We start from the raw sequence: 24580 nt of genomic DNA on the forward strand, positions 1-24580 counted from the left end.
CGCTGTAATGATAGGCCTCTTTAAAAAAAATTACTGAATCACTAGTGTGAGTTACCTGCACAAGTTAATTATTGGTTGCAAGCTTTACTAGAAAGAACAAAATTATTTTGCAATTGCTACAGAAATGTCCCACATCACACCTTCCGTCAAACACTGTAGTGCCTTCTCCAAAGCTATCTGCGGTAGCGATACATTTCCCTCAGAAGTGAAATGAAGGTACTTGAGGTAACCATAATGTTTAATTTACCCTAAGATTAGTTTTTGTGGTCATTTCCTTGACACAGCTGCACAGAAATGGCAAAAATAAGTTGTGCACACAAATATGTACACCGTGACTGAAGGGAGTATCAATATGAGCTTCAGAGTGTGAGGATTTATTTACAGGAAAGGCAAATGGCTCAGCCTGAGCCAGTGTGCTCTCACCTGCTTTTCTGCTCACATGAGTTGGTAACTGTTATAATAGGGCTGACTCCACACGTTGCTTGCATTTGTTGAAACCAATTTTTTTCTCGATATATGTGTTCGTGTAGTATTTGAGCCCACTTAATGGTAAAATCATGACAGCAGAAGCTTTCCTTGTTTTTCTTTTACCAATTTGTCAGCGTGGCAGCACATACTGTGCGGTTTATTCTATTATCGAGCCATGCTTTGTACTCGTAGAGTATACAACAGCTCTGCAAGAGTTTGGAAAATGTAATGAAACAGGGAAACTGCCTTTTAGCATGTATGTAGGTGGACATTTTAAGTTTGTAGTTTCATCTGTCAACTTAGATCCTTCATTTGTCATAGCACTAATACATGGGTACAACACAACAATATAGGCAAGCTTTCAATTTAACAGAAATTTTCATGGTTCTATTGAAATATTGTGTGAAATGTCGCCACTATACCACAACTTTAGTGACGTTAGATTTCGTTTTGACATTCTTGTCCATGTGCTAAATTCTCTTTTGGACAGCTTTTTTTCACATCCTGCAAGCACAACTTCAGCAATGTGTAACCTTTATCTGCATGGCAGACAGGTCAGGACTTAGTGGCATTGTTCTTTGACGTAGTGAATGTTATGTAAGGAATTAGGAACCAGCAGTGAGTAGCACTTTGCAGTGCTACTTAACCATTCCCATGTCTAGTGGCAGCCACCAAGTGACATTTTTTCACTGATTCATGTAATCAATTATGGCATGCACCCTGTTTTAGGTAGCTCTTTGAACTAGTGCATACAGCCTTCTGCTATCACGTAGCTGCAGCAATAGTATTGAGTTCATGGAATGACTGGGAGCACTCGGTTCTTTACCATCACATTTCAGTGCATATGGCATCACGTGTACTGATCACAAAGACCTCTAGACAACAACACCTAACTTGATAACCTACACAGTGCACTTGAGCTTCATATATCATGTAAGCTGCACGCCTATTTGCATTACTCTGCAGAGACATGCAGTCAGCAACACGGATGACTGCAGTTACGTGTGTCTTAAATGAATATTCACCTAATGTACATGTCACTTCAACTGTCTTGCACTGTTCTTCACAAGTCGGCCTGCATATGTGATGCTGCTAGCTAATATCTGGTAATAATAATTGTGTTTTCTCAGTGGCAGCTGGCCTCCATGGGGCGGTGCAGACAGGGGAGTGTCATTTGGAGCGCCTCCTGGCTATCCACAGGAAATGGAAAAAACATGGTAAATTCAAACCCCCTCTGGTTCTCATTTTCATGTTTCCATAAGTGTGTGTGTGTTCATCACGCTGAAGTTACTTAAATTTGAAAACGAAGCCATATAAAGTATACTCATGGTCTCACGTAGTGCATTATTAAACATAAAAGTACAAAATCACGCAGCTTAAGAACCTCAAAGATAATTTGTAGCAGATCAGTAACTGCAGAGGTCAGGATATGTATTGTCGATGCTCGCACACAATAGAATTGCAGACTTGTTCATCATTAAAAGCAATTATACATTTAGGGTGTGAACATTTGGTAATGGTTTGAGTGAATGCTAGAGACTGCAAGAATATGCCGCCCCTAACGTAATGCCCTGACAGAGGCCCTTAAAGATGAAATAAATGACGATAAGAAGCTTGGTAACAGATTTGTGCTACGAGTGAATTGTAGCACGCACAGGGAAAAATACACGAGAAGGCACAAAGACTACACACACGTAGCACTTCATTGTGCTTTCTCATATCTTTGTTCCCTGTTCGCGCTACAACTCGCTCATTTCAACATGAACAACCAACAAGCCCACTTCGCCACTCAGATTTTTGCAGTTTCCTTCGAGTCATATTTGGGTAAAGTACCACAGACTATATTTTAAGAAGTGAAATAAGTTATATTTCCTCGTTTAATTGGCCAACACTGTAGTTAGGCTCTGGGTATATTTTAGCCAGGTATGTATATATGTCAGTGCTACGTTTATTAGATTATGTTTTAGAGTGAGTTGAAGTCATAATTATAGAAATTAATACTTGTGATCATGATATTCTTGCCATAAGTTTATGCAAGGGACATGTAAATTTGGTCTTCATATAAGCAACAACAAATGGAAAGTTGCTGACGATTTTATAGGCATTGAAGATGTCAACATGTTAGCTTATTTGGATGCTTTTGTGTTGTCATGTGGCCGATATCATACGCGATGGAATTGATGGCCAAAATTGTGGACATTTTAACCTCCCAAAGGCCAACATCATATCTTTGATATGCTGAGCTTGATGCCTGAAAATGCTCATTTAGTGATGATAAACATAATGTGCAATGCACTGTAGCATTTCTGACATGCTGCAACAGTTTCAGTTGTAGATTGCTCAGCAAACTAATGAGTAGTGAGTTACTCTTAGGTTATATATAACTAAAAGAAAATTTAGTTTTTCTTTTGTTTATATATTCATTGGGGGTGATTGTATGAGAAAGAAAGGTTATCAGGTTCTATTCTTCCTTCATATAGAATTGTGTCTGCTTTCCGAACTTTAGGAAAGATGTTCAATTTGTCAGACACTGCCTGCATAACACCACCTCCATAAATAGGAAGAACTGATATTCATCCGTGATACTCTAAGAACACTGCGATGAATCATAGGTGCACATATAAAAGTAATCACAAAAAGGGCAATGCATGGCAAGCATCTGCATCTAGATCGAGATAGTTAAATTTTGGATTAAGGTGAAACATTGCAGAAGAGCTGCATGCTGTACATGATATGCAGGCTAAATCATTGAAGGTTGATTCATTGAAGGCATTATAAAAATAATGTTTTGCTATTTTCTAATAGCAGCCGGAGTAATTGCTATGAAATAGAAATAAAATTTTTAAGGAATAAAATAATTAGCTAGTGTCTAGTACAGAATTTACAGAAATGAAATTACTGAGTGCAAATGTATGGAATAAGTTGTTTCACTTGTAGAGTGCTGCGCAGGTCATGGGGCCACTAGAAAATTGTGAGGATATAAGGGAAGAGCGAAAGCATGTGCAGTGAAAATATGGGCGAAAGTGTCTGTAAAGGAGCGAAATCGATTTTAAGACTCTTACTGTATGCCGATGAATAGGGATTTCAAGGTGGAGGATTGCAAAGGTATAGCTAAATCTCTCCATGAGCCATTGTGACACACATGAACAATTTCCGTAGAAAATGAGAATCTATTTAAGCACGTTACTGAGAGCATAATCACTGGAAAATGGTAGAGCAGAGATCGGTTTGCGTAAACACGGGTTTGGCGCTTACTTTCAACTGCAGTTTACTGAAGAAATGTGATATTTATAAGTACTGAACAAGACCATCATGGGGCATCACATTAATGATAAAGCAACTAAATATTGGAGTCACCAGGACCCCCTAATACAACCACATCATAGCCATGTGCCATGACAGATTGGTACGGCCTAGTATACCAGAGGTGATAAGAGACAATCCAGATTATCGCACAGCATGACGCTTGCCTCTAAAAATATGTGAAGGTAGGTTGAAGCATTTGCGCTGGCCCAGCAAATAATAACCTAAAAAGCAAGACTTAAAAAGCAGATGCTGCATCTATAATGATTACTCGGAAGGAGTACATAGCAGATCAAAAAACGAGAAAGCAAAACCAACCAAGTAAATTGGTTTTCTGAAGGCACTTCAGGTCTTTATTTGCCACTGCACTGCGTCCAGCAGCATCTGAGACAACAGAATTGGTCGAGCATTTTTTGCGATCTTGTGCATCAGGCTCGCTCGTTCACATGGGCACAAAACAAATCCATCTGCCTGCCTTGAGTGTCGGTGGCATATTCTTACCTTGATACCCTGAATCAAGTTTACCAATTCAGTTTTTTGAACTTTCTGCTGCTTCTCAACCTGTATGCATTCATTGGTTTGCCTCAAAACTGCAACACCAGTGCTTGTTTTGAGACCATATTCACCCGTTTGACAAGTTTGGTGATAGATCTGACTCCAATTTGTCTTCCACAGTGATGGCATTGTCTTGAATGCCAAGTTGTTGCAGGAGGCCTTTCAGCTACTTACGCAGAACAGCGTGTCTAGGATGGCAGTGTCAGCATTATAATTGCTTGCGATGTCATTTGCAGCACCTGTAGCACTCATCGCGACAGGGTATACGGCTTTTGTCCATGGGTCAATGGCATCCTGTATTATGTGCTGCATGGCAATCTAGCCAATTGATAACTTGCATGCTTTTCATTGTAATCGTTAGGGGCTTAGCTGCAGCCTTACTAGCCACTGTGGGAGGAGGTTGCGTTTTTCGTACCTTATTTGGGGACGGAGCATTGGGTAGTTCTCAAAAAAGTTCATTTTTGAGGCAACACAATTAAAGTGTTAGTTACATTCTGCATCAGTCACGCACACACAAGCATGCTGTTTGTTGTTGGATATCAGGGAAGAGTTCTTTAGTATCTTTCTGTTTAACTTAGTACTAAGTTTAGTGCTAGTAGTAGAAATATGTGATAGTACATTTAGTCCATACATAGCTTCATACATCTCGATCAGAATCTGAGCAGGGCTCGCTAAAGTAACTGACTCTGAGCAAGCTTTATTGTATCTTCTCTTCATCTTGTAGGCATCAGCGTGCTACAGTCAAATTCAAACTTGCGAAACTAAAAAGCAAAAAGAAAGGGAACTGTTTCCTCGTGCATACCACCGCAAACAGCGTGTGTCACTGTTACTGAATATTAGCAACAATGCTTCTTTCCCATTGTTGCTTAATAGTGAGAAACTTTCTTGTGAACTACTTGGTGCTGTAGCCTCAAAAAAATTCAAACTTGCTCCTAATACATTTAGTAAAGCCCTCAACACACACAAGGAAAAGTTCCTATCCTAGTAATTATCCAGTAGGCTCCTTGAAGACAAGGGCTTAATAATAATAATATGGGATACTGTTGGAGCTGTAGACGCTCATCTTATTCCATTACGCCTCCATAAATTTTTCTGTTAAGTACATGGCAGTCACAAAGCACATGACCTATTGTCTCATTTACATCGCACAACTCAGAGTCTGGAGACTCGGTGCGTCGCATGAGGTGCACGTATCCGCACGTAAACGCTACTCCCAGCCTTAGCCTGTGCGGAAGACTTCCACAGCTGCGTTGAATTTTCGGTGGTAGCCTAAATTTCATGGTGGCGTCCAATCTCTCTAGTCGTCTGTGTCGATTATCCGGATTGTCGAAAATCATTTAGTGCAGTGTTTGTCAAGCATTTTAGTATACTAATGACTTAAGCTTTGATTAGGATCATCTTGAATTTCTATCGACATGTTTCCATCCAATAAACAGTTGTCAAGAAAATGATAACATGTGTATTTTCGCGTTTTGTAACAAAAGGTGTTCAAGAAGTGGCACTTGCGATGACAGCAACAGCCCTGGGCATCGCATGGGCAGAATCGCTGGCCTGTGAAAGCAACTGCTCGAAAATCGCGATGCGAAGACCCGTGACTGCACCGATTTCTCCCGCTCCGATCGTAACATGTGAAAGCCTATAGACGTCTTGTACGAGTGCGTGGTATCTGCACCTTCAAAGTTTCCTTTCGATTTGATCTCGCTGATTGTCAATTCAGGAGTAATCTTTGACGTCCCTTGGTTCCTGCTGGTTCACCACGATCCGACATTTAGTTCTTGTGACAGGGGGAGGTCTGGTTTTTGGACACCAAAGGAACCCAGTAGGATTAGCAGCTTGGACGTAATAATTACTGAATATATATAGTAGTCTTGGGTGAGCATGGCTCGTGGATAAAAAAATATGAGAGAATAAAGTACTTGTTGAATGCGCTATCCAAGTGCGGGTCCGCGTAGAAAAGGGGACCCATAGCACGTAATCAGCAAAGCCAAGAAGTTTGAGGTGCCGGTGTAGTTGCCTCGTAAGTATCTAACGAGGAGTCCATTAGTCCCCATGAGCAAGAGCCACGTCTTCTGAGATTATAATCATCATCATCACAAATGTTGCAGCATCAGTGAACAGCCCTCAGAGAACGCGTGCACTCGCGCTCTGCATGAGCCGCAGGTGGACACGCGCTACGTCTTCATCTTTCATCGAACGGCGGATTCGTTCAGGCCTGACCAACTCAAGGGTTTCTTCAGATACCTGAGTCTGCTCCAGTTGGCTGAAGAACCAGGACAGCTCTCCGAGGGCTGGACTACGAGCACCTCACATCACGCTGGACGTGGAAGCAGCTGGGCTACACTGCACATCGCAGCACCGACCAATCGGCAGCTCGCGGTTTACAAGCTCCATCCACGCATAAGGTAAGCCCGCGTTCTCCCTTCAAGCGCAGCCTGTTTCGTGAAATAACATTGTTAATAAAGCCGAGAGTAGCTAAAGGATGTACGCTATAATTATTTGGAACCTTCGTATTGTTGTTGTATTTTCCGCGTTCGCGTATAGAACCGTCTATAGTTGGATTGTGCCCTTTGAACCTTCTATCGGTTGGATTTGTGCCATCCACTATTATTGTTGCCATCCTCGTTACAGCTACAGTTGTTCTTGCTTAGTCGTGTTACAGCTACAGTTGTTCTTGCTTAGTCGTGGAAGGTTCTTGTGGCTTTTGACTAGCCCATTGTGTTATATAGCACTCTGAAAGCCTGACAATATAAGGTTAGTACTAGTAGTAGTAGTAGCTACACCAACCGAAGTAGAAGAGGAGGAGGAATGTGCTGCTTCGACTTAATAAGGCAACGTCTTATCCATCTGTGACGCTGATACGATAATTCTCTTCGCAATCACAATCACGCAATTACAGATGCCGAGTTCTTTTTTTTTTGAGATCTGCACATTTAATTACTAGACTGCAATAATGCAGACTGTCAGAAAATATGCAGACCCACCGATTGTGCACGCTACTGGCGCTCGTCCCCGTCCATGTTTCAGGTGTGTCTATTTCTTCCAAAACTAATTTATCCATATGATAAAGCTACAAGCTTACAAGCTAACGTAACTGAAGCTAGGCAATTTTCACTTTAATGCTTCTTTATCCGGCGTAGCTGCTGCGGTGCCATATCTGTCTTTCTGAAGGCTACATGCCACTAGATGACGTTGCGCGTGAAGAGCGAAGTGTCTGTGCATGCGGGTGTGCTCCTGGAGAGCAGTCATGAGCGCGACATAGAACACGCAGTTGGCGAGAGCGGCCGCTGCGTAAATTGCACTATCCTTAACGATGATGACCCTAACTACATCACCGACCGTGACAATGTTGCTATACACTGGAGCACTCAATTAAACCTAATTGCTTTTTTTCTGTAAGAGAATGGCTCAAGATTTCAGCTTAGCACTCTGTATATCTATGCTGCAGAATGTCTTAGAATGACGGGCACTATGTATCTTTCTAAGTTAGTAAGTATTTATGTGACCGGGGTAATTGCAATGGTGTCTTGCTCTGAACAACGCGGGATCAAGATCCGTCGTTTGGCGCAGAGCGCGAAGGCCTTGAGGACTATCCACAAGTACCTTGCAAAAGTATCGCAGGAACTCAAAACTTCGATCAATTTAACAGGCCCTTACACATCTGGTAGATTGCAAATTTGTCATTCTCCATGGTCTTGCTTTATACACAGTGCATTCTGCGTGCTTAGTATTTTGAAGTATTCGTAGTTCGTTTTCAGGAATAGCCGGCGCTAAAATAATGACATTTTAGTAAGAGCTCCTGTCAACTATCCTTTGGGGTCGGTTTACGAGCATGACGGCTGAAAGCTATATTATATAGTGGCCAGTGCAGAATCATGGCTGCTTTTAATGGCATGAAATGTTAGGACGATGATGATCATGATCATAATCACGATGCTCTTTCACGTAAAGCTCACGAAGGGTTTCCGATGAACAAGGGGAGTTGTGTCATTCATCGCATCTGCGCAATGATTTCACTTAGCGCTGATTGGGGTGCCACCTGCGTGCAGACATTCCGGAAGATCCGTCCGTCTACTCGGCGGAGAACTTCCAGCCCAGGCCTGACCAAGAGCTGGTGTCCCGGGGTGTGTCTCGGGACCCAGTCGAATGGCCCAGCCAACACGTGTTCTGTTGCACCTATATCTCTGGCAGGCTACCAACTGGAAGTTGCGTCGCCGAGAGATGTCCGTGTGGCAGCTCCTGTCCTCGGTGCCCCTTGTGGTCAACATGATCACCGTGCGCTACCCACGCGGAGATGAGTACTGCTCCTCAAACGTGAGTCCCTATTGAACCATCTGCTCTTCACCAGTGAGACAAGCTAAAGTCGCTTCTAACACAAGGGGCAATAAACCGTAGAAGTATTGAGAAGCGGGCAAGTAGGAAGAGGACGACGACGGAAAAACACAAGCCAAGCGCTCATCCTACGTTATCTTCCATACTGGTCCTCATCCGCTTGCGCGCTGAACATGAACATTTATCGAAGTTCCCGGGTATCAACGTAATAGGTAACTCTACTTCTCCTGGGCATGATAATCACGTGCTCCAAACAGATCCACTGGTCCTTTCAAATAATGATCAAATGTTGCGCAAGTGTTTATCCCATCCCAAAGCATCGCCTATTAGCCAGGTGTAGCTTGCCATTCATGACGCCAGCTTTGATGCTGAGCACTGGTGTCCACGTCCTGCGGTTGCTGCAATTGGCATTTGCCCTCCAGCTGCTTCAGGCAGTGAAGGAGGCTTATTAAAAGGCAAGACTGATGAAGTGCACAGTGCTACTTCAGTCACCGTCCAGAACGTCGAGCCTCTGCGACAAGCAACGCGTTCTCAGTGCCGCTGCTTCTGCAAGCGTTCTCGTCGTCGTAATTGCATGGCGATCATTCGACATTTCATGTAGTTCTCCAGTAAAAGTCCACAGCATGAAAGAAAAGGTGTGTGGATCTGCAGAGGCATGGGTGCCACTGCAATACAATTCACAACCGTATCTGCAGGACAGAAGCTATTTACAAGCCCCAATGACATACGCATGACATGAGCCGTTAACACCTGCTTCAACAGGAATTGTTTCGTTAATGCAGGAAACAGAACGGAAACATGAAACATGTTTACAAAATATACAGCCCCTTTCTAAGTCTAAGAGGGAAAAAGAACTTGACTGGATTCTTTTGCTTGAGCAGGGAAGGAGGTTTCGTCTTAAGCAGTTCTACTCAATATTTCATAATCATATGGGAATCTGCTGATCAGACTCTCTGAAATAGAGCACTGCACGGGCCGGTTTTTCAGGTCCGGGCCTGGCCCGAGCCCGAAAGTACCATACGTTGGCCGGCCCGGTTCTGTTCGACCCATTAGCCCTTTTGCCTATACGAAGCTAGTTCTCGATTATTGTGAAGATACTGTCATGTGATCAAAGGCCGACGGGCGGTCTTCAAGCTGCATCAAAGCAGGTTTTGGCCCTGCATCCCTTCTTGCTAGTTACTTGTTAATTTAACTGTGAGAGATTTAAATATTTCATTACTAGCCGAACACGCACAGAATAATATGTGAATATTTGGTATGAAAACAAACCATACAATCGACAGTTAGGAAAATAGGGAGGCATCAGGCTGGAAACAACCACCGGGAGTGGCAGAACACCTGCTTACATTTAGGGGTGAAGTTGTAGAAAAGCACATCGGTTGATTACCATGCTCGTGCTTTAAAGTGGGCGGCAACATACGATAGCGAAGGCATAGGTGCACACTCCCGTATACGCCACGACCAGCCATTTCGTCTCACTTTTGAATCTCATATACTCATTCACATGTACCTACAGTGAGGGAACTCGAGCCAATAATTTTGGCGCGCATATAAATTTAAATACGATTGTTACTGGCTTTCAGGAATACCATAATACACGGCCACTAGAAGCTTGTTTTCAATAAACAGAAATTGGTGACCCGCAAGGCTAACCCTCATCATACGTTCACCATTTTTATTGCTTTATTCGGCTTCATTATAATGTAAGTTTTTCAATCGGCAATTTAGGCATCCTTGTTTCGTAATATATGAAAATTTAGACTCTGTCTACTTGTGTTTCAGTACAGTGGATCTACAACATAGGCTTTTTTTGTTTTTTTTTCTTCGTCAGATCAAATTATGACCTGCCTGTTTATTAACGTAAATTCGCAGACAACGCACCTAGTGCTACAAGAAACATATACAAGGCTGTGAACACGAGGGTCGAGCCACTTAACGAGTGGAAATAGCATTCAAAATAAAAATTTAATGAGGCAATAAAATGTTCTGCGTTTCTGTTTTGTTTTTCACATCCCCCTCGCCAATGAGGAAAAATTTTGCAGCATCCGCGTAGACTTTAAGCATTTGTCGAAGAACAGTGGACACTTGCAAGCATAAATTTAATTAGTTGGGTTAATTGTGCAATTACCTACGGCAGAATAATCAACTCGCTTGAAAATATAACGAAGAAAAATAATGGAAACCAGTAGTCAGTTGCCCTCCGCCTTAAGACACGAAAAAGTTGTAAATGAACTTTCCAAAATTTATATGCAAAAATTTTATCTAATACTCTAAGAACTTCTTGAAAATTTTAATTTTTATTTTTCCATTAAAATGAACTATAGTAGGACGTTCAGGAGGGCTAGTTGGTTCATGGCTTTTAGACGTTTGTAAACTGCGCGAATTAAACGAGGACACAATAAAGAAACACACATGACACCACGAGCACGTCGTGGTGTCAAGTGTATTTCTTTCTTGTGTCCTCGTTTTTTTCGCGCAGTTTAAAAACGTCTAAAACACATAAAAATGATCACGCCGAAAATCCAGATATTTTTGTGAAGCAACAAAATATTGCAGACCACTCTGCCTCTGGGCACGTCTTCCGTTCTTGAAAAATGTAACGAGGTCTATCGAAACCCATCTCATTGATTCCCGTTAAGGATAGCTTGGATACCTAATACTGTCTAGCGAATTTTTTAGCGCGATTGCAATACATATATATATTTCTAACTCTTTCTGAGTTTGATTTGAATCTGTGATGTCTAGCAACTCTTGAAGTTTCCCTTTCGCCTGTATTCCTACCCATTCAATGTGCTTCCCCTTGTTGATAGGCGGCGCCGCGGTCAAAATCAGACCGCTACCTCCATCAAACTTCGGGTCGCCCGTCACACGCCTGAGCAAGATCCCCTCTAGGAATTCGAGGTGTTAATAAGCTGGGAACAATGTGGACCACAGTTCGTTAGTGTTGCGAAGACGAAGGAATGAATGAATGAACTTTTATTTCATTTTTTAAGAAAAGGGAGGGGGCAGGATGGAGAGAGGGAGGAAGAATTCCAGCAGAAGTCATGTTGAAATGACTCTCGAAGTTAATGCGATTAACATTCACACAATGTAGTGAACAAGAAGCGACACACCGTGTTAGCTATAAGAAATTTATTTAGAATCCGTAGTGTTTCTCCTGATGTTTCAAGGGATTCGGCTATAAGCGGCCATATTCTGTCTCCCTGATTGACCCGCTTTGTTACGACCATCACTCGCGAAGGCTATCTCACGATGGTAGAACAAGGACCGTAGGCCGACAGTGCATGCAGTGACGACGACGGAATTACGAAGAAGGAATGATGTCGATAGAACGACGAAGGCATATGAGAACGACGGCATGACGACGGTGGGATGATTATGAAGTGATGCCGATAAATAATTGCGACGCAAATAGAATGCCAGGACGACGGTGTTCTAATCTCTTTTGATTGACGAAAGGACTATGATAGCGCAATGAAATAGAAATTATCTTGATGGAACGTAAGGTGGTATGACGACCACAGCATGCAGTAATTTTTAACCAATCAGACACGCTTCTGAATATCATCCCTGCCTTCTCCCGTTCTTTTCTCGTTTTCCTTCCCAAGCCGCTTTAGAAACATATCCTCTCCCGTTAAGTTCAGTAGGCCGGTGCTCTAGCTCATTAGGCTACGATCGCACGCTTACAGACATATCTTACCAACGAGTATATTATACAAGTTCGAACTAAAGGGGAACATTGAGCTTGGCGGCTCCAATCGAAATACATTGGAAATCGGCAATAGTTTCTCAAAGCAACCACTGCACCAAACCTGATGAGGTATGTTGAATTTAGAAAAAAAGTGAAAGTGTAGTGATTTCAGAAAGGCATATTTGGTTTAGGCCTGTCTACTTTTTCTTATGTACAATTTTAAAGAATTGCAAAATTTCGGAAGAGAAAACTTGACGTATAGAATTATGTACGTTAGTAGCTATAAAAACGATATCGGAATTCTGTAAACTGCACCTAATAATACATCCAAAGCGGACAGCAAACATATGTCATACATCATCCTTAAATATACCACTAAATTGTGAATGTTGCATTTCCAAAACCCTTCCAAACATTAAAACAAATGCACTTAAGTTTTAAGGTATAGCAAAAAAAATGTTTGTTTTTGATGCTCCAACGGGTGCAGTTCATAGAAATGCCATATTTGTTTTAATGGCTGAGTTGCGTATTTGTAAACTTCATGTTATATTTTTTTCGAAGTTTACGAACATCCTGCAATTCTTGCAAAATATTACACTATCTAAACAAAAGTTATAATTGCTGCAGTCTCTGCAATTTAACTTTCTCGCTTAAATGCAACACATTTCATTCAAATCGGTTCAGCGGTTGTCTCATAAAAGCGTTCCTGTATTTACATGTATTTGAGTTTGCGGCATCGAAGATAGTGGATCGTATCGAAACAGTGGATAGCATACGTCATAGCGGGAATTTCGAATTCTGTAAGGTCGATACGCCACGTGGTGGCGAAAAAAGCAGACTGCACAAAATGTCCCTAATTCCTGGCTACGTATGCCTGGGCGCCTACACCATTCAATTGGAAAGGGGTAGACCGCTCTTGATATGGCTAACAAATCGACGTGTCAGGTTCTAGCCCCGGGAACCTGAAAAGCGTAATAGCCATTGCATTGGGGTGGAGGTGTGCTAATCAAGTCCATGCCGGCTATTTAGCTTCTGATTCCAGCGTCCGTGTAGTTGTCAATGGCATTCTGCGTTCTCCTTAGTTCGAGTCTCTTCTCAAATGGCTTTCTAGCTTCCCTTTTTCGCCCGGTCATAGGACGATGTTGCCTGCGTGTGTCGGCGGAGATTCTCGTAGCGGCGTTGCCGTCGTTTCTGCGGGCTCCATCATCATGTCGACTTGTTCATCCCACGCACTGATCATTTTTCATTGTGTCATGTTTTTCAACTCAGTTCGGATTTTAATTCGTGCTTCAATGATTATGTTCCGTAATGCCGGTATTGTTACGCGATTGAGCAGCACCTCGTTCCTCGTGTGCTTCGATAGCCTCATGATCGTACGTAGGGTAGCCCTTTGCAACTTTTCAATATAGCTGAGATCTCCATCGGAGAAGTCATACAGAGGTGCCCAGCACAAATTCATTTTTAACAGCGACTCTTTGTGCAAGCGTTTCGAACGCTTTCAGCAGCACTCCGCCATACTTTTTCCATATTATTCGGACCACGGGCTACGTACAGTGGGCTCCAATATCGTTTAGTTTGCGGATCCACTGCTGAGGACAGTTTCAGCTAGAAATCTGTTCTACGAGGATACTAATTTCGTTCGCAGGTGAAAAGAGAACCAACGCGAGCATATCGTCATTGGGGTTGGTTTGTGCCTCTGGAGTAATGGTTCAGAACATAGGGACGCGAGTTCGATGCATAGATTTGAAATTCCAGTGCAAGCAGAATCCAGATCACGTCACATTTGGTATCGCATATAACATCTCTATCAATTTACCTGGGTAGTTTGTTTGCACACAAAAAGAGTATAGGCCCATGACACCGAGAATCCGCTGCTCCATAATGTTAACTCTAGAGGACCACTTCGAAGGATTAAGCCACTCTAAAGTAGGAGCTAAACTGGACTCTTTATTTAGACAACGTTCACTGAATTTTCCACCGTTTCCACAATACGTTCTTTTGAGTGACCCTCTACAATATTTTATTGTCAAACTTTAGCTTTCTTCGATGCTAAAACTCTAGAGGAAAAGAAATAATCGGCTGCTCCCCAATATTACCTCTCGAGGACCACTTCTGAAGACTAAGCCACTCTATAGTGAGAGCTAAACTGGCTATTGAGGTCGATTTGTGGCTCTGGAGTAATGATTCAGAACACAGGAACGCAGTTTCGATACAAGGCTTTGAAATTCCAATAGCAGCCGAATACAAATCAAGTCAGATTCGGTATCTCACATAACCCCTCTGTCAATTTAAAAGGATAATTTGTTTGCACACGCACAAACACACAAGCTGATGGCAAATTGCGCCTACAGATGCCAAACCAAACAAAACTATTGGCTACTGTTCTAGCACTAGGCAAACTTAGCCCCGAAAAGATCGTCAGCTGCGAAAGACTCTTTCACTACGTTCTTCGCTTTAAGCGAATGTGAATCACCATAATCGTTAACAGCCTATTTTTATGTCCACTGCAGGACGAAGGCCTCTCCATGCAATTTCCTATTACCCCTGTCTTGTGCTAGCTGATTCTAACTTGCGCCTGCTAATTTTCTAACTTCATCATCCCACCTAGTTTTCTGCCATCCTAGACTGCGCTTCCCTTCTCTTCCTATCGATCCTGTAACTATAATGGTACATCGGTTATCCATCCTACGCTTTACGTGGCCTACCCAGTTCAATTTTTTCTCTTAATGTCAATTAAAATACCGGCTATCCCCGTTTGCTGGCTAATCCAGACCGGTGTCTTCCTGTCTCTTAACGTAAGGCCTAACATATTGCGTTGCATCGCTCTTTGTGCATTCCTTAACTTGTGGTCGAGCTTTTGTTAACTTCCCAGTTTCCGCCCCATATCTTAGCACTGGTAGAGTGCAATGATTGTACACTTTTCTTTTGAGCGACAGTGGTTAGCTCCCAGTTAGGATTTGGCAATGCGTTCCGTACGCCCTCCAAACCAGCTTCATTCTTCTGTAAATTTCCCTCGCATGATCAGGGACCCATGTCAGTAATTGACCAAGATAAACGTACTCCTTTATAGACTGTACAGGCTGACAAGCGATCTTGAATTCTTGTTCACTTGCCAGGCTATTGAACATTATCTCTGTCTTTTGCATAATAATGTTCAACCCCACCCTTAGACTTTCGCGCTTAAGGTCCTCAATTATTTGGTATAATTCGTCCCCATTGTTGCTGACCAGGACAATATTATCTGCAAACGGAAGGTTGTTGAGATATTCGCCCTTGAACCTCACTCCCAAGCCTTCCCAGTCTAATAGCTAGAATATTTCTAAGCAGGCAGTGAATGCCATTGCAGAGATTGTGTCTCCTTGCCAGACCCCTTTCATGATACGTAACTTTCTACTTTTCTTGTGGAAAACCAAGGTAGCTGGAATCTTGGTAGATATATTCAAAATACTCAATAAGCGAATGCAGGTGCAGTTTGTCATTTCACAGGCTTTGCCAATTACTGCACAAGCAATGTGAATCTGGGTAGAAAATAAGTGTCCACTGAAATCTTCTGCATTTCCTCAGGGTCGGCCAGCCATCTCGCGGAGCTTGGCATCGTGGGAAACGATCACTGTGCTCACACCTTCGAGCCGGCTGCGCTTGTACTTCTCGTATGGAGCCTTGTGGGTGCTTTTTGGTGCATCGAGGAGAAGTCCTGCCATGCCTTTGATGGTGGGCTGCAGGGCTTCCTCCGTTTAGCGCCCAAAGTGCGACATCAGGGCACCCCACCTGTGCTGGTCCTCCCGGTCAAACAACGACAGGGTGAGGCAGACGGCCGCAGCAGCCTGCTCGGAGGGCCGCACCCATGCCTTGGGGTTGTCCAGCAGGCACAGCACCAGCATCAACTTGGCCAGGTTGTGCTCCACAATGTCGGCCTGGGCTGCCTTGAAGTTTCGGCGCGGGAAGTAAAGACGCAAGGGTTGCACCGTAAACCAGTCGAGTGTGCGAAGGATCTGCTGCTCCATGCGCAGCCCTTCCTTGCTCTGGTAAGCACCATCGGTGACGTAGATCATGTCTGCAAGTGTGGGCGGCATCATCTCCTCAAGCTTACCGCCAACAAAGATGGCCGACACACCCAGCAGCTGAAGCTTGGAACGGCTCACACTCTGCACCTAGAGGAATCTGTCAGTGAGTGAGACGGCCAGGAACAATGTTTCTTGGAGCAGCTGGAAGCGTTGGTGCACCATCATCATCCAGTTAATGAGGATGACCCTCATCTCGGGTGTCACCGCCGTTTGCAGCCGGAGGAACTTAGGTTCCACAGGCCACTTGGTCTCAAGGTATGCCATGTAGTCGAAGATCTCCTGTGCATACTGGGCGCGTCAAAGCGACGGACGGTTCACACACAAGGGTGGTCACGTCGCGCCTCGTGCCCTCCGCGTGCGTATCCTCGACGAGCATTTCAACACCATCGTCGTCTGGCAGACGATTGTCGTGTACGAGTACGATGGTCAGAGTAGCGTTATCGGGGCCCTTCAAGCGGTGAATAACTTTAGCTAAGACACATCGCTGTTGTTGTCGTGGTCAACCTCCTAAACGCAACGTCTGGCGCCTGGTGCTGTCTGTGATGCCTGAGGACGTTCTCCCAGCGGCCACGGTGGCTGTTGCGTTTCGTTGTGTGAAACACCTTGCAACGGACGACGACGGTATGAGGGGGTGGTGTTGGCGTGGTCACAGCATGGACAGCGCAATTTCTTGTGCGTAGACTTGCCCCGCAAATTTTTCAATGTTTTCTTTTCCTTTTGATTTTTCACAACTGCCGTGTTGTGTACATTAAGCAATAAAAACATTTATTTCAATGGGAGCAAGTCGTCCTGATTGTCGCCAGCGTCTTTTTCCGGTTGAAGCGAGGGTAAGTAATGACAGCCACAATTACAGTTATGAAATTGCGCCTTGTGAGTGATGCCAATAACGTATTTTTAAATTTACAGTTTTTTTAAGCAGGCACACTATCCCATAATTTTTCGTTAAGGTTGTATTTCCTTAGTTTACTCATGCAAACAGCTAAATGCCACATAGAAAAACGCCAGTACACATATTGCGGTATTATTTTATGCGACAACTCACCGCAGCATAGCCGCACCACCGTACTTCTGTTTACATAATGGAAATCTATTCCTCGCTATTTTTCGTCGGTTACGAAGTAAGCCTACCATTGATTACAAGATCGCGGGATCGAATCCCGGCCACGGCGACCACATTTCGATGGGGGCGAAATGCGAAAACACCCATGTACTTAGATTTAGGTGCACGTTAAAGAACCCCAAGTTGTCCAAATTTCAGGAGTCCCCCACTCCGACGTGCCTCATATTCAGATCGTGATTTTGGCACGTAAGACGCCATAATTGTTTTATTACAATTCATAATGACTAACACAAAAGCGATATGTATGATTGTCAGCCTATGCAGATATGTTTACGAGATATGTGTTCGTAGCAGAATGTTTGTATGAAAACAAATTTTATTTTTTAATGCTTTCATTACCCTTCATTAGGGCTGAAATCATATAATGTGTATATTTCTTGTTCATGCAAAAATTTCACCACAGTTAGTGGTGTTCTTATCTCATTCATGCTTTAAGAAATGACAGGTTTACGGGGCCTCACAAGGAAGCAATGCCCATGGAAGAAGGCTTTGGTGACCAATCTGCAGCTCCTTCACTACTCAGTCATATCTCATTCAGTATTTAAAGAATATATGGCCTAAGGTAAAGTGCATACAGGCATGATCCCTCTCTCAGTAGTGGTGACCATGAAGGATCTTCGCCTTGACACCTTTTGACGCTAGCAGCGTCATCCATGCATGTATTCTCGTTTTTTTTTCTTTTCATTAAATAAAAAAATTGCACGAGAACGCACAAAGTCACCGAGCTATAGCCAAACCTATACTCACGTTATTGGATTCAGTGGGGCATGGCCTAAATGTCATTCATGTAGTGACAACCTAGCTCGCTAATGGACAGTTACATTTAAAAATGAAAAGTGGATAACATATATAGGTGTGCAGTAGCTGTATTTCACCCCAAAGGAAACCGAGACTACCAACTGACTAAGCTTTCAAATGAGTGCAGCCATCTCACGTGCAAAAATGCTTACGTAGTAAGTGGTTTGTATTTGCCATTCTTGATGATATATGGGGTTTAACGGCGCAAGGGCCAATAATGGCCAAAGAGCGCCGGGCCAGTGTTAATGAGTTTAAATTGATGCGATGGATTACGAGTGGTGGATATGACGTGGCTGTAAAGGGGCCTAAAATTGTCGCTGTAAAGTGCATAAAATCTACAGGTAATAAGATTATGGGAATGACTAATGGCGTGTGCTATGAACATTGAATATGCATTGCAAATAAATATTACTATTTCCAAAATATGTCCGATGCGAAAATTGGCATGAAGCACTATTGCCTCAACAGAACCCTTGAACATAAAGGCCTGGAGGCATGTGCTATACTAAACACTATCGCAACAGCATCCTCTGGCGGGAGGATGTGCTACGAATATCTAGGGCTAATTACATGTAGTACCACGTCATTCAAGAAACCTAGGACTGCTTTGGTATTAAAAATCAGTTCTTTGCCAATAAACATATTGGGATGGATAGGGATATGGTATCGGTATGCAAGAGGAAAATGTTTCCTTCTCTCTGTTTCGGCTTCCCGGCACTCCAGGAGGACATGGAGGACGGTCAGCCTCTCACCACATCTACCACAGGTTGGTGGTTCATCACCTGTCAACAAAAAACTGTGGGTTCCGTACGTGTGTCCTATTCTCAACCGACTGAATAGGACGTCAGTTCGCCGTGTATTCGTTACGGGGGGCCAGGAACCTAACTGTGGTTTAATCAAGTGAAGCTTATTACTTGTTTCAGCATCCCACAAGCGTTGCCAGTGGCTTCGCAGTTTCTTTCGCAGGAAAGGTTTCAGATCTGTTACAGGGACAGCAGCTGTAGGGTTAATAGCGTGTGATGTTATTGACGTAGCCATTCGGTCAGCTAGCACATTACCCTCAATGCTTCTATGGCCAGGCACCCAGCATATAATGACATGCTGGTTACATAAATACGCTTCACAGAGAACGGAATAGAGCTCAGTAAGTACAGGATTTTTTTGTTTACCGAGTGACATCAATGCTTTTACGACGCTTAGGGAGTCCGTAAATATAATTGCCTTTTGAAGTTTTGATTTCCTTATATGCTTCACAGCCGACAACAGTGCATGGGCCTCAGCCGTAAAAATACTCGTTTCCGGGTGGAGTACACCGGCTTCCGAGAAGGATGGGCCAACGGCTGCATAAGACACCCCGGCATGTGACTTGGAGGCATCAGTGTAAAGCTCTGTACACGAGTACTTGTATTGAAGCTCTAAGAAATGCATTTTAATGTGTGCCTCTGGTGCGTGTTTAGTGACCTCTACAAACGATGTATCGCAATCTATGAGTTGCCACTGCCACGGCGGTAACAGTTTCACTGGAGCCATAGGACGATGATCAAGCAGCGGAACACGCATTTCCTCACTGAGGTTCCTCACACGCAAGGAGAATGGCTTTCTCGCTGCAGGTCGATTATGGAAGAGTGTGGCAGCGGTAACGTCATTTATGGTTGAATAAGAAGGATGTTCATTGTTTGCTTGTACTTTCAGAAAATATGTGAAACTGCGATATGAACGCTGCAGATGGAGTGACCACTGGTTAGACTCTACATAGAGGCTTTGGATCGGACTTGTTCGGAAGGCACCGGTCGCGAGGCGGATACCCAGATGGTGAACGGGATCTAGTATTTTTAATGCACTTGGCGTTGCAGAATTATAAATTATAGACCCGTAGTCAAGCCGGGAGAGGACAAGACTCCTATACAAGTTAAGCAAACATTTTCGATCACTGCCCCATGTTGTGCGGGACAGAAGTTTTAGAACATTCATTGTCTTCAGGCATTTTGTCCTCAGATATTTAATATGAGGAATAAATGTAAGCTTGGAATCTAAAATGATTCCTAAAAACTTATGTTCGCTGCTCAAAGAGAGCGCATCTCCTTTGATTTGTATACTTGGGACAGGCGTTACGCCTCTCTTGTTTGTAAAGAGTATGCAAGTGCTTTTCTGAGCGTTAACATTAAAACCATTCTCCTCCGCCCATTTGGACAATCTGTTAATTCCCAGCTGTACCTGTCGTTCGCAGATGGCAATATTACATGACTTAAAGGCTATCTGCACATCATCGACATAAACCGAATAAAACATTGTGCGTGGGATGACTGTACGCAGGGAATTCATTTTACAATAAATAGTGTGCAGCTAAGCACACCGCCCTGCGGCACACCAGTTTCTTGTGTGAATGACCTAGACAAAGCTCTGCCCACCCTTACGCGAAATGTGCGATTAGTGAGGTAACTTTCGATTGTGTTAAGCATATTGCCACGAACACCCATTGCGGAAAGATCTCGGAGAATTCCAAAGCGCCATGTGGTGTCGTAAGCTTTCTCTAGGTCTAGAAATACAGACAGACAGAACTGCTTATGTATGAAAGCATCTCTAATATATGCCTCAATCCGGACAAGGTGGTCTGTAGTAGACATACCTTCTCGAAAACCACACTGGAAGGTGTCCAAAATTTTGTTATTTTCTAGGAAGCATATTAGGCGCCGGTTTATCATTTTTTCATACAGCTTGCACAGGCAGCTTGTTAGAGCTATTGGCCTGTAGCTGCTGGCCAAGGACGGGTCTTTGCCTTGTTTAAGTATGGGGATGATTATGGCTTCCTTCCATGAAGACGGAATACAGCCAGCCGCCCACATGGCATTAAAAAGAGACAAGAGTGTTTTCAGTGTTTCGGGGTGTAAGTACCTAATCATTTCGTACATGATACGATCCCCACCTGGCGCTGAGTTGTTGCAACAAGCGAGAGATGCTTGAAGCTCAGCTAAAGTAAATGGAGAATTGTAGGCCTCACTCGATGAGCCTTTGCGATTTAGGGGCCGCCGCTCTTCGCGTTCTTTGATTCTCAGGAATGTTTCGGTATAGTGCGATGCACTTCACACATATTCAAAATGTTCGCCTAGACAATCCGCCTGATCTTCGAGGCTATCACCTTGTGTACTTACTAAGGGTAGGGGATGTGACTCCCGACCTGTTAGTTTATTTACCCGATTCCAGACTTTTCTTTCATCGGTGTACGAATTTATACTGGTGATGTACCTATCCCAACTTTCCCTCTTTGCACGTCGACGTGTTCTCCTACCTTGTGATTTTATCTGTTTGAATTTAATTTAATGAGGTTTTCAGCAGTTGGAGAATTGCGAAGCAATCTCCAAGCTTTGTTTTGATTTTTGCGCGCTTTCCGACATTCGTCGTTCCACCATGGGATGCGACGCTTATTAGCTAATCCGCTAGTTTGCCTAATACATTTAGCTGCAGCGCTAATAATGAAAGCTGTTAGGTATGCAACAGCGTCTTCTACATTAAAAACAGCAATTTCATCTCCGCCTAAATACGTAAGCTCTCGGAACATTTCCCAGTCGGCCGAGTCCATGTTCCATCGAGGAAAATGTGGCAAGCATGTATCTTGTTTTGTTAAGTTTAGCATAACTGGGAAATGGTCGCTCCCAAACGGGTTCCTGAGAACAGGCCACTCCAGATACGGAATTAGAGTACTCGATACTATACTTAAATCAATGGCTGAGTATGTGTTATGTGTAACGCTGTAATAAGTTGGCTCTTTCTTGTTAAGTATAGATGCACCTGAAGAAAACAGAAAATTTTCTATAAGGCGTCCTCGCGTATCTAATCGAGAGTCGCCCCATAAGGGGCTATGAGCGTTCACATCACCGACAACTATGTATGGCGGAGGAAGTTCATCAATGAAGCTTTGAAACTGTGTCTTAGAAAGTTGATAACAAGGAGGGACGTAAATCGAACTAATTGTGACTAGCTTACCGAACAGTATTGCTCGGACAGCAACTGCCTCAAGGGAAGTTCGGAGGTTCAATTGCCGACAGGCAACACCTTTATCTACTATTATAGCGACACCGCCCGACGAGGTGGTAGCGTCGTCGCGGTCCTTGCGAAAAATGGCATGGTGCCTTAAAAAGTTTGTGTTCTCTGCTTTGAGATGCGTCTCCTGGACACACAGCACCCTCGGACTATATTTAAGAAGGAGCTCTTTGACATCATCAAGGTTATGAAGGAGACCCCTAACGTTCCATTGTAATATTTGCGTGTTCATATTGAAAAGGAGTTTGTGCTGTGTGTTCAGAAGATGAAGACTAGCTCACGGTGCCCTTTCCAGGCGCCGTGACGCGAGGTTTCTCTTTTCTGGAGCGGTCGAGAGATTCCCGCCGCTCCTTAGGCGCTGGCGGCGCCGTCTGGCCGGTTGTTGTGTCCATCGCCTCTTGCGAGGCGCTGGACACGCGCTCTTGCGAGCGGTTGGTGTGTCGTGACGGCCTCGTCTCGTGGGACGAGACCCTTGAGGCCACCAGCCCAGAGGTCGATGGCCCCTTGTTCTGAGATGGCGGAGCAGCGCTAGCTGCAGCCGCCGAGGGGGCGGATGGCGTCGCTGGCGGCTCACTGCGTGTGGGCCGGACAGCCGCCGGAAGCCGTTGTGGCGCTGCCCCCTGACGCGCCACTTCGGCAAAAGTGTTCTTGGGCAGGGATAATACCCGCCTTCGTGCCTCCTTGAATGAGATGTTTTCTTTTACTTTAATTGCGACAATTTCTTTTTCTTTTTTCCATGATGGGCACGACCGCGAGTACGCGGCGTGGTCCCCGTCACAGTTCACACAGTGGAGGGCGTTTTCACATGATTCAGCAAGGTGTTCATTGGCACTACATTTCGCACACGTTTGTCGACCTCGGCAGTTCTGCGAACTGTGGCCGAATCGCTGGCACTTAAAACATCGCAGAGGGTTCGGAACGTATGGTCTTACCCGGAGTTTCACGTACCCTGCCTCAATAGTTTCAGGAAGTACACTTGAACCAAATGTGAGTATTAGATGCTTTGTTTTCATCTCTTTTCCATCGCGCCGTAGCATGATTCTCTTCACATTGATTACGTTTTGCTCGCTCCAGCCTTCTAATAGTTCAGTTTCTTCCAGATGCATCAGGTCGTCATCGGAGACCACTCCACGGGTGGTGTTCATCGTGCAGTGCGGGGTAATTGTCACTGGGATGTCCCCAAATGAGGCTAGGTTATGGAGCTTGTCATGTTGGTTCTTATCGCGGAGTTCCAATAGGAGATCGCCGCTAGCCATCTTTGATGCTTTGTAGCCTGCGCCAAATGTTTCCGTTAGACATTTTGAAACTAGGAAAGGTGAGATCATTCTCACCGTCTTTTCGGGTTTTTCACAGTGGACAACGTGGAACCGAGGGAAATTTTCAGTTTGGCGGCCAAAAAATTTGAATAAGTCTTCGGTGCGCCCACGCTTAAGGGGGCGATCGGGTAACGCGGGGAAAGAAAAAGCCATGAAAAATAATGATCTTTCGGCAGGAACGCCAGCCACCCACCATGGAGCCCAACGAGGGGACGCTGTAGGACCTGTAGACACAAGCCCCACAAACGCCAGCTGTACGTTCCCGCTATAACCAAATACGTATAACCAAGGGTGGTTATGACACACAAGGTTAACCCTCGCTGCCTGGAAAGTCGGAAGTAAATAGAAGAGAGGAGAAGACAGGAAAGATTGAAAGTATGAGAGAAAGACGAAGGATGGAGAGGAGGATAGGAAAAGGCAACTACCGATTTCTCCCGGATGGGTCAGTCCGGGAGTGCCGTCTACGTGAAGCCGAGGCCAAAGGGGTGTGTTGCCTCCGCCGAGGGGCCATAAAGGTCCAAGCACTCAGCATTGGCTCAACCCCCAGGATCCCCTTTTCCCCGGACACGGCTAAGCCGCGCACGGTTAAACGTGGGAAGGTCCAACCCTCGTGTGCTCGGGTCCGTGGTGTCGCAACACACCAAACGCCTGCTTACGCAGACGCCCCTGCGGGGTATTTGCCATTCTTAAATAGTAACTGCTAAAACATCCGCTTGACAATGAAATGAAGCGCAGGCTCATATGGTGCAACACACAAGTAGTACAGAACATTATGCCTTATGCCTGCGTTGGCACCAGCATGCAGTAGCTTGTAGGATTCCTGCACGAACTAGCTTGTCGGCGATGATGCATGATCATTCTGTCTGTGTAACTTGCACCAACTTAAAATTAAATTTCA

At 44.2% G+C, this 24580-nt stretch overlaps 1 protein-coding gene across 1 annotated transcript; it reads right to left on the bottom strand.

Annotated features, from left to right (window-relative positions):
- Positions 1 to 15889: 15889 nt before the first annotated feature.
- LOC119448541 (G2/mitotic-specific cyclin-B-like) lies at positions 15890 to 16698 on the bottom strand. The gene has a single exon (XM_037711784.2). The coding sequence runs from the start codon at positions 16420 to 16422 to the stop codon at positions 16081 to 16083; it is 342 nt and encodes a 113-aa protein (XP_037567712.2). The 5' UTR covers positions 16423 to 16698; the 3' UTR covers positions 15890 to 16080.
- Between the last annotated feature and the right edge of the window lie 7882 nt (positions 16699 to 24580).

Source organism: Dermacentor silvarum, chromosome 1, assembly GCF_013339745.2.
Source record: "Dermacentor silvarum isolate Dsil-2018 chromosome 1, BIME_Dsil_1.4, whole genome shotgun sequence".
Classification (NCBI taxonomy): Eukaryota; Metazoa; Arthropoda; class Arachnida; order Ixodida; family Ixodidae; genus Dermacentor; species Dermacentor silvarum.

Coding starts and splice junctions, on each gene's coding strand:
- LOC119448541 (XM_037711784.2), bottom strand. CDS start 16,422: ATGATGCCGCCCACACTTGCAGACATGATCTACGTCACCGATGGTGCT.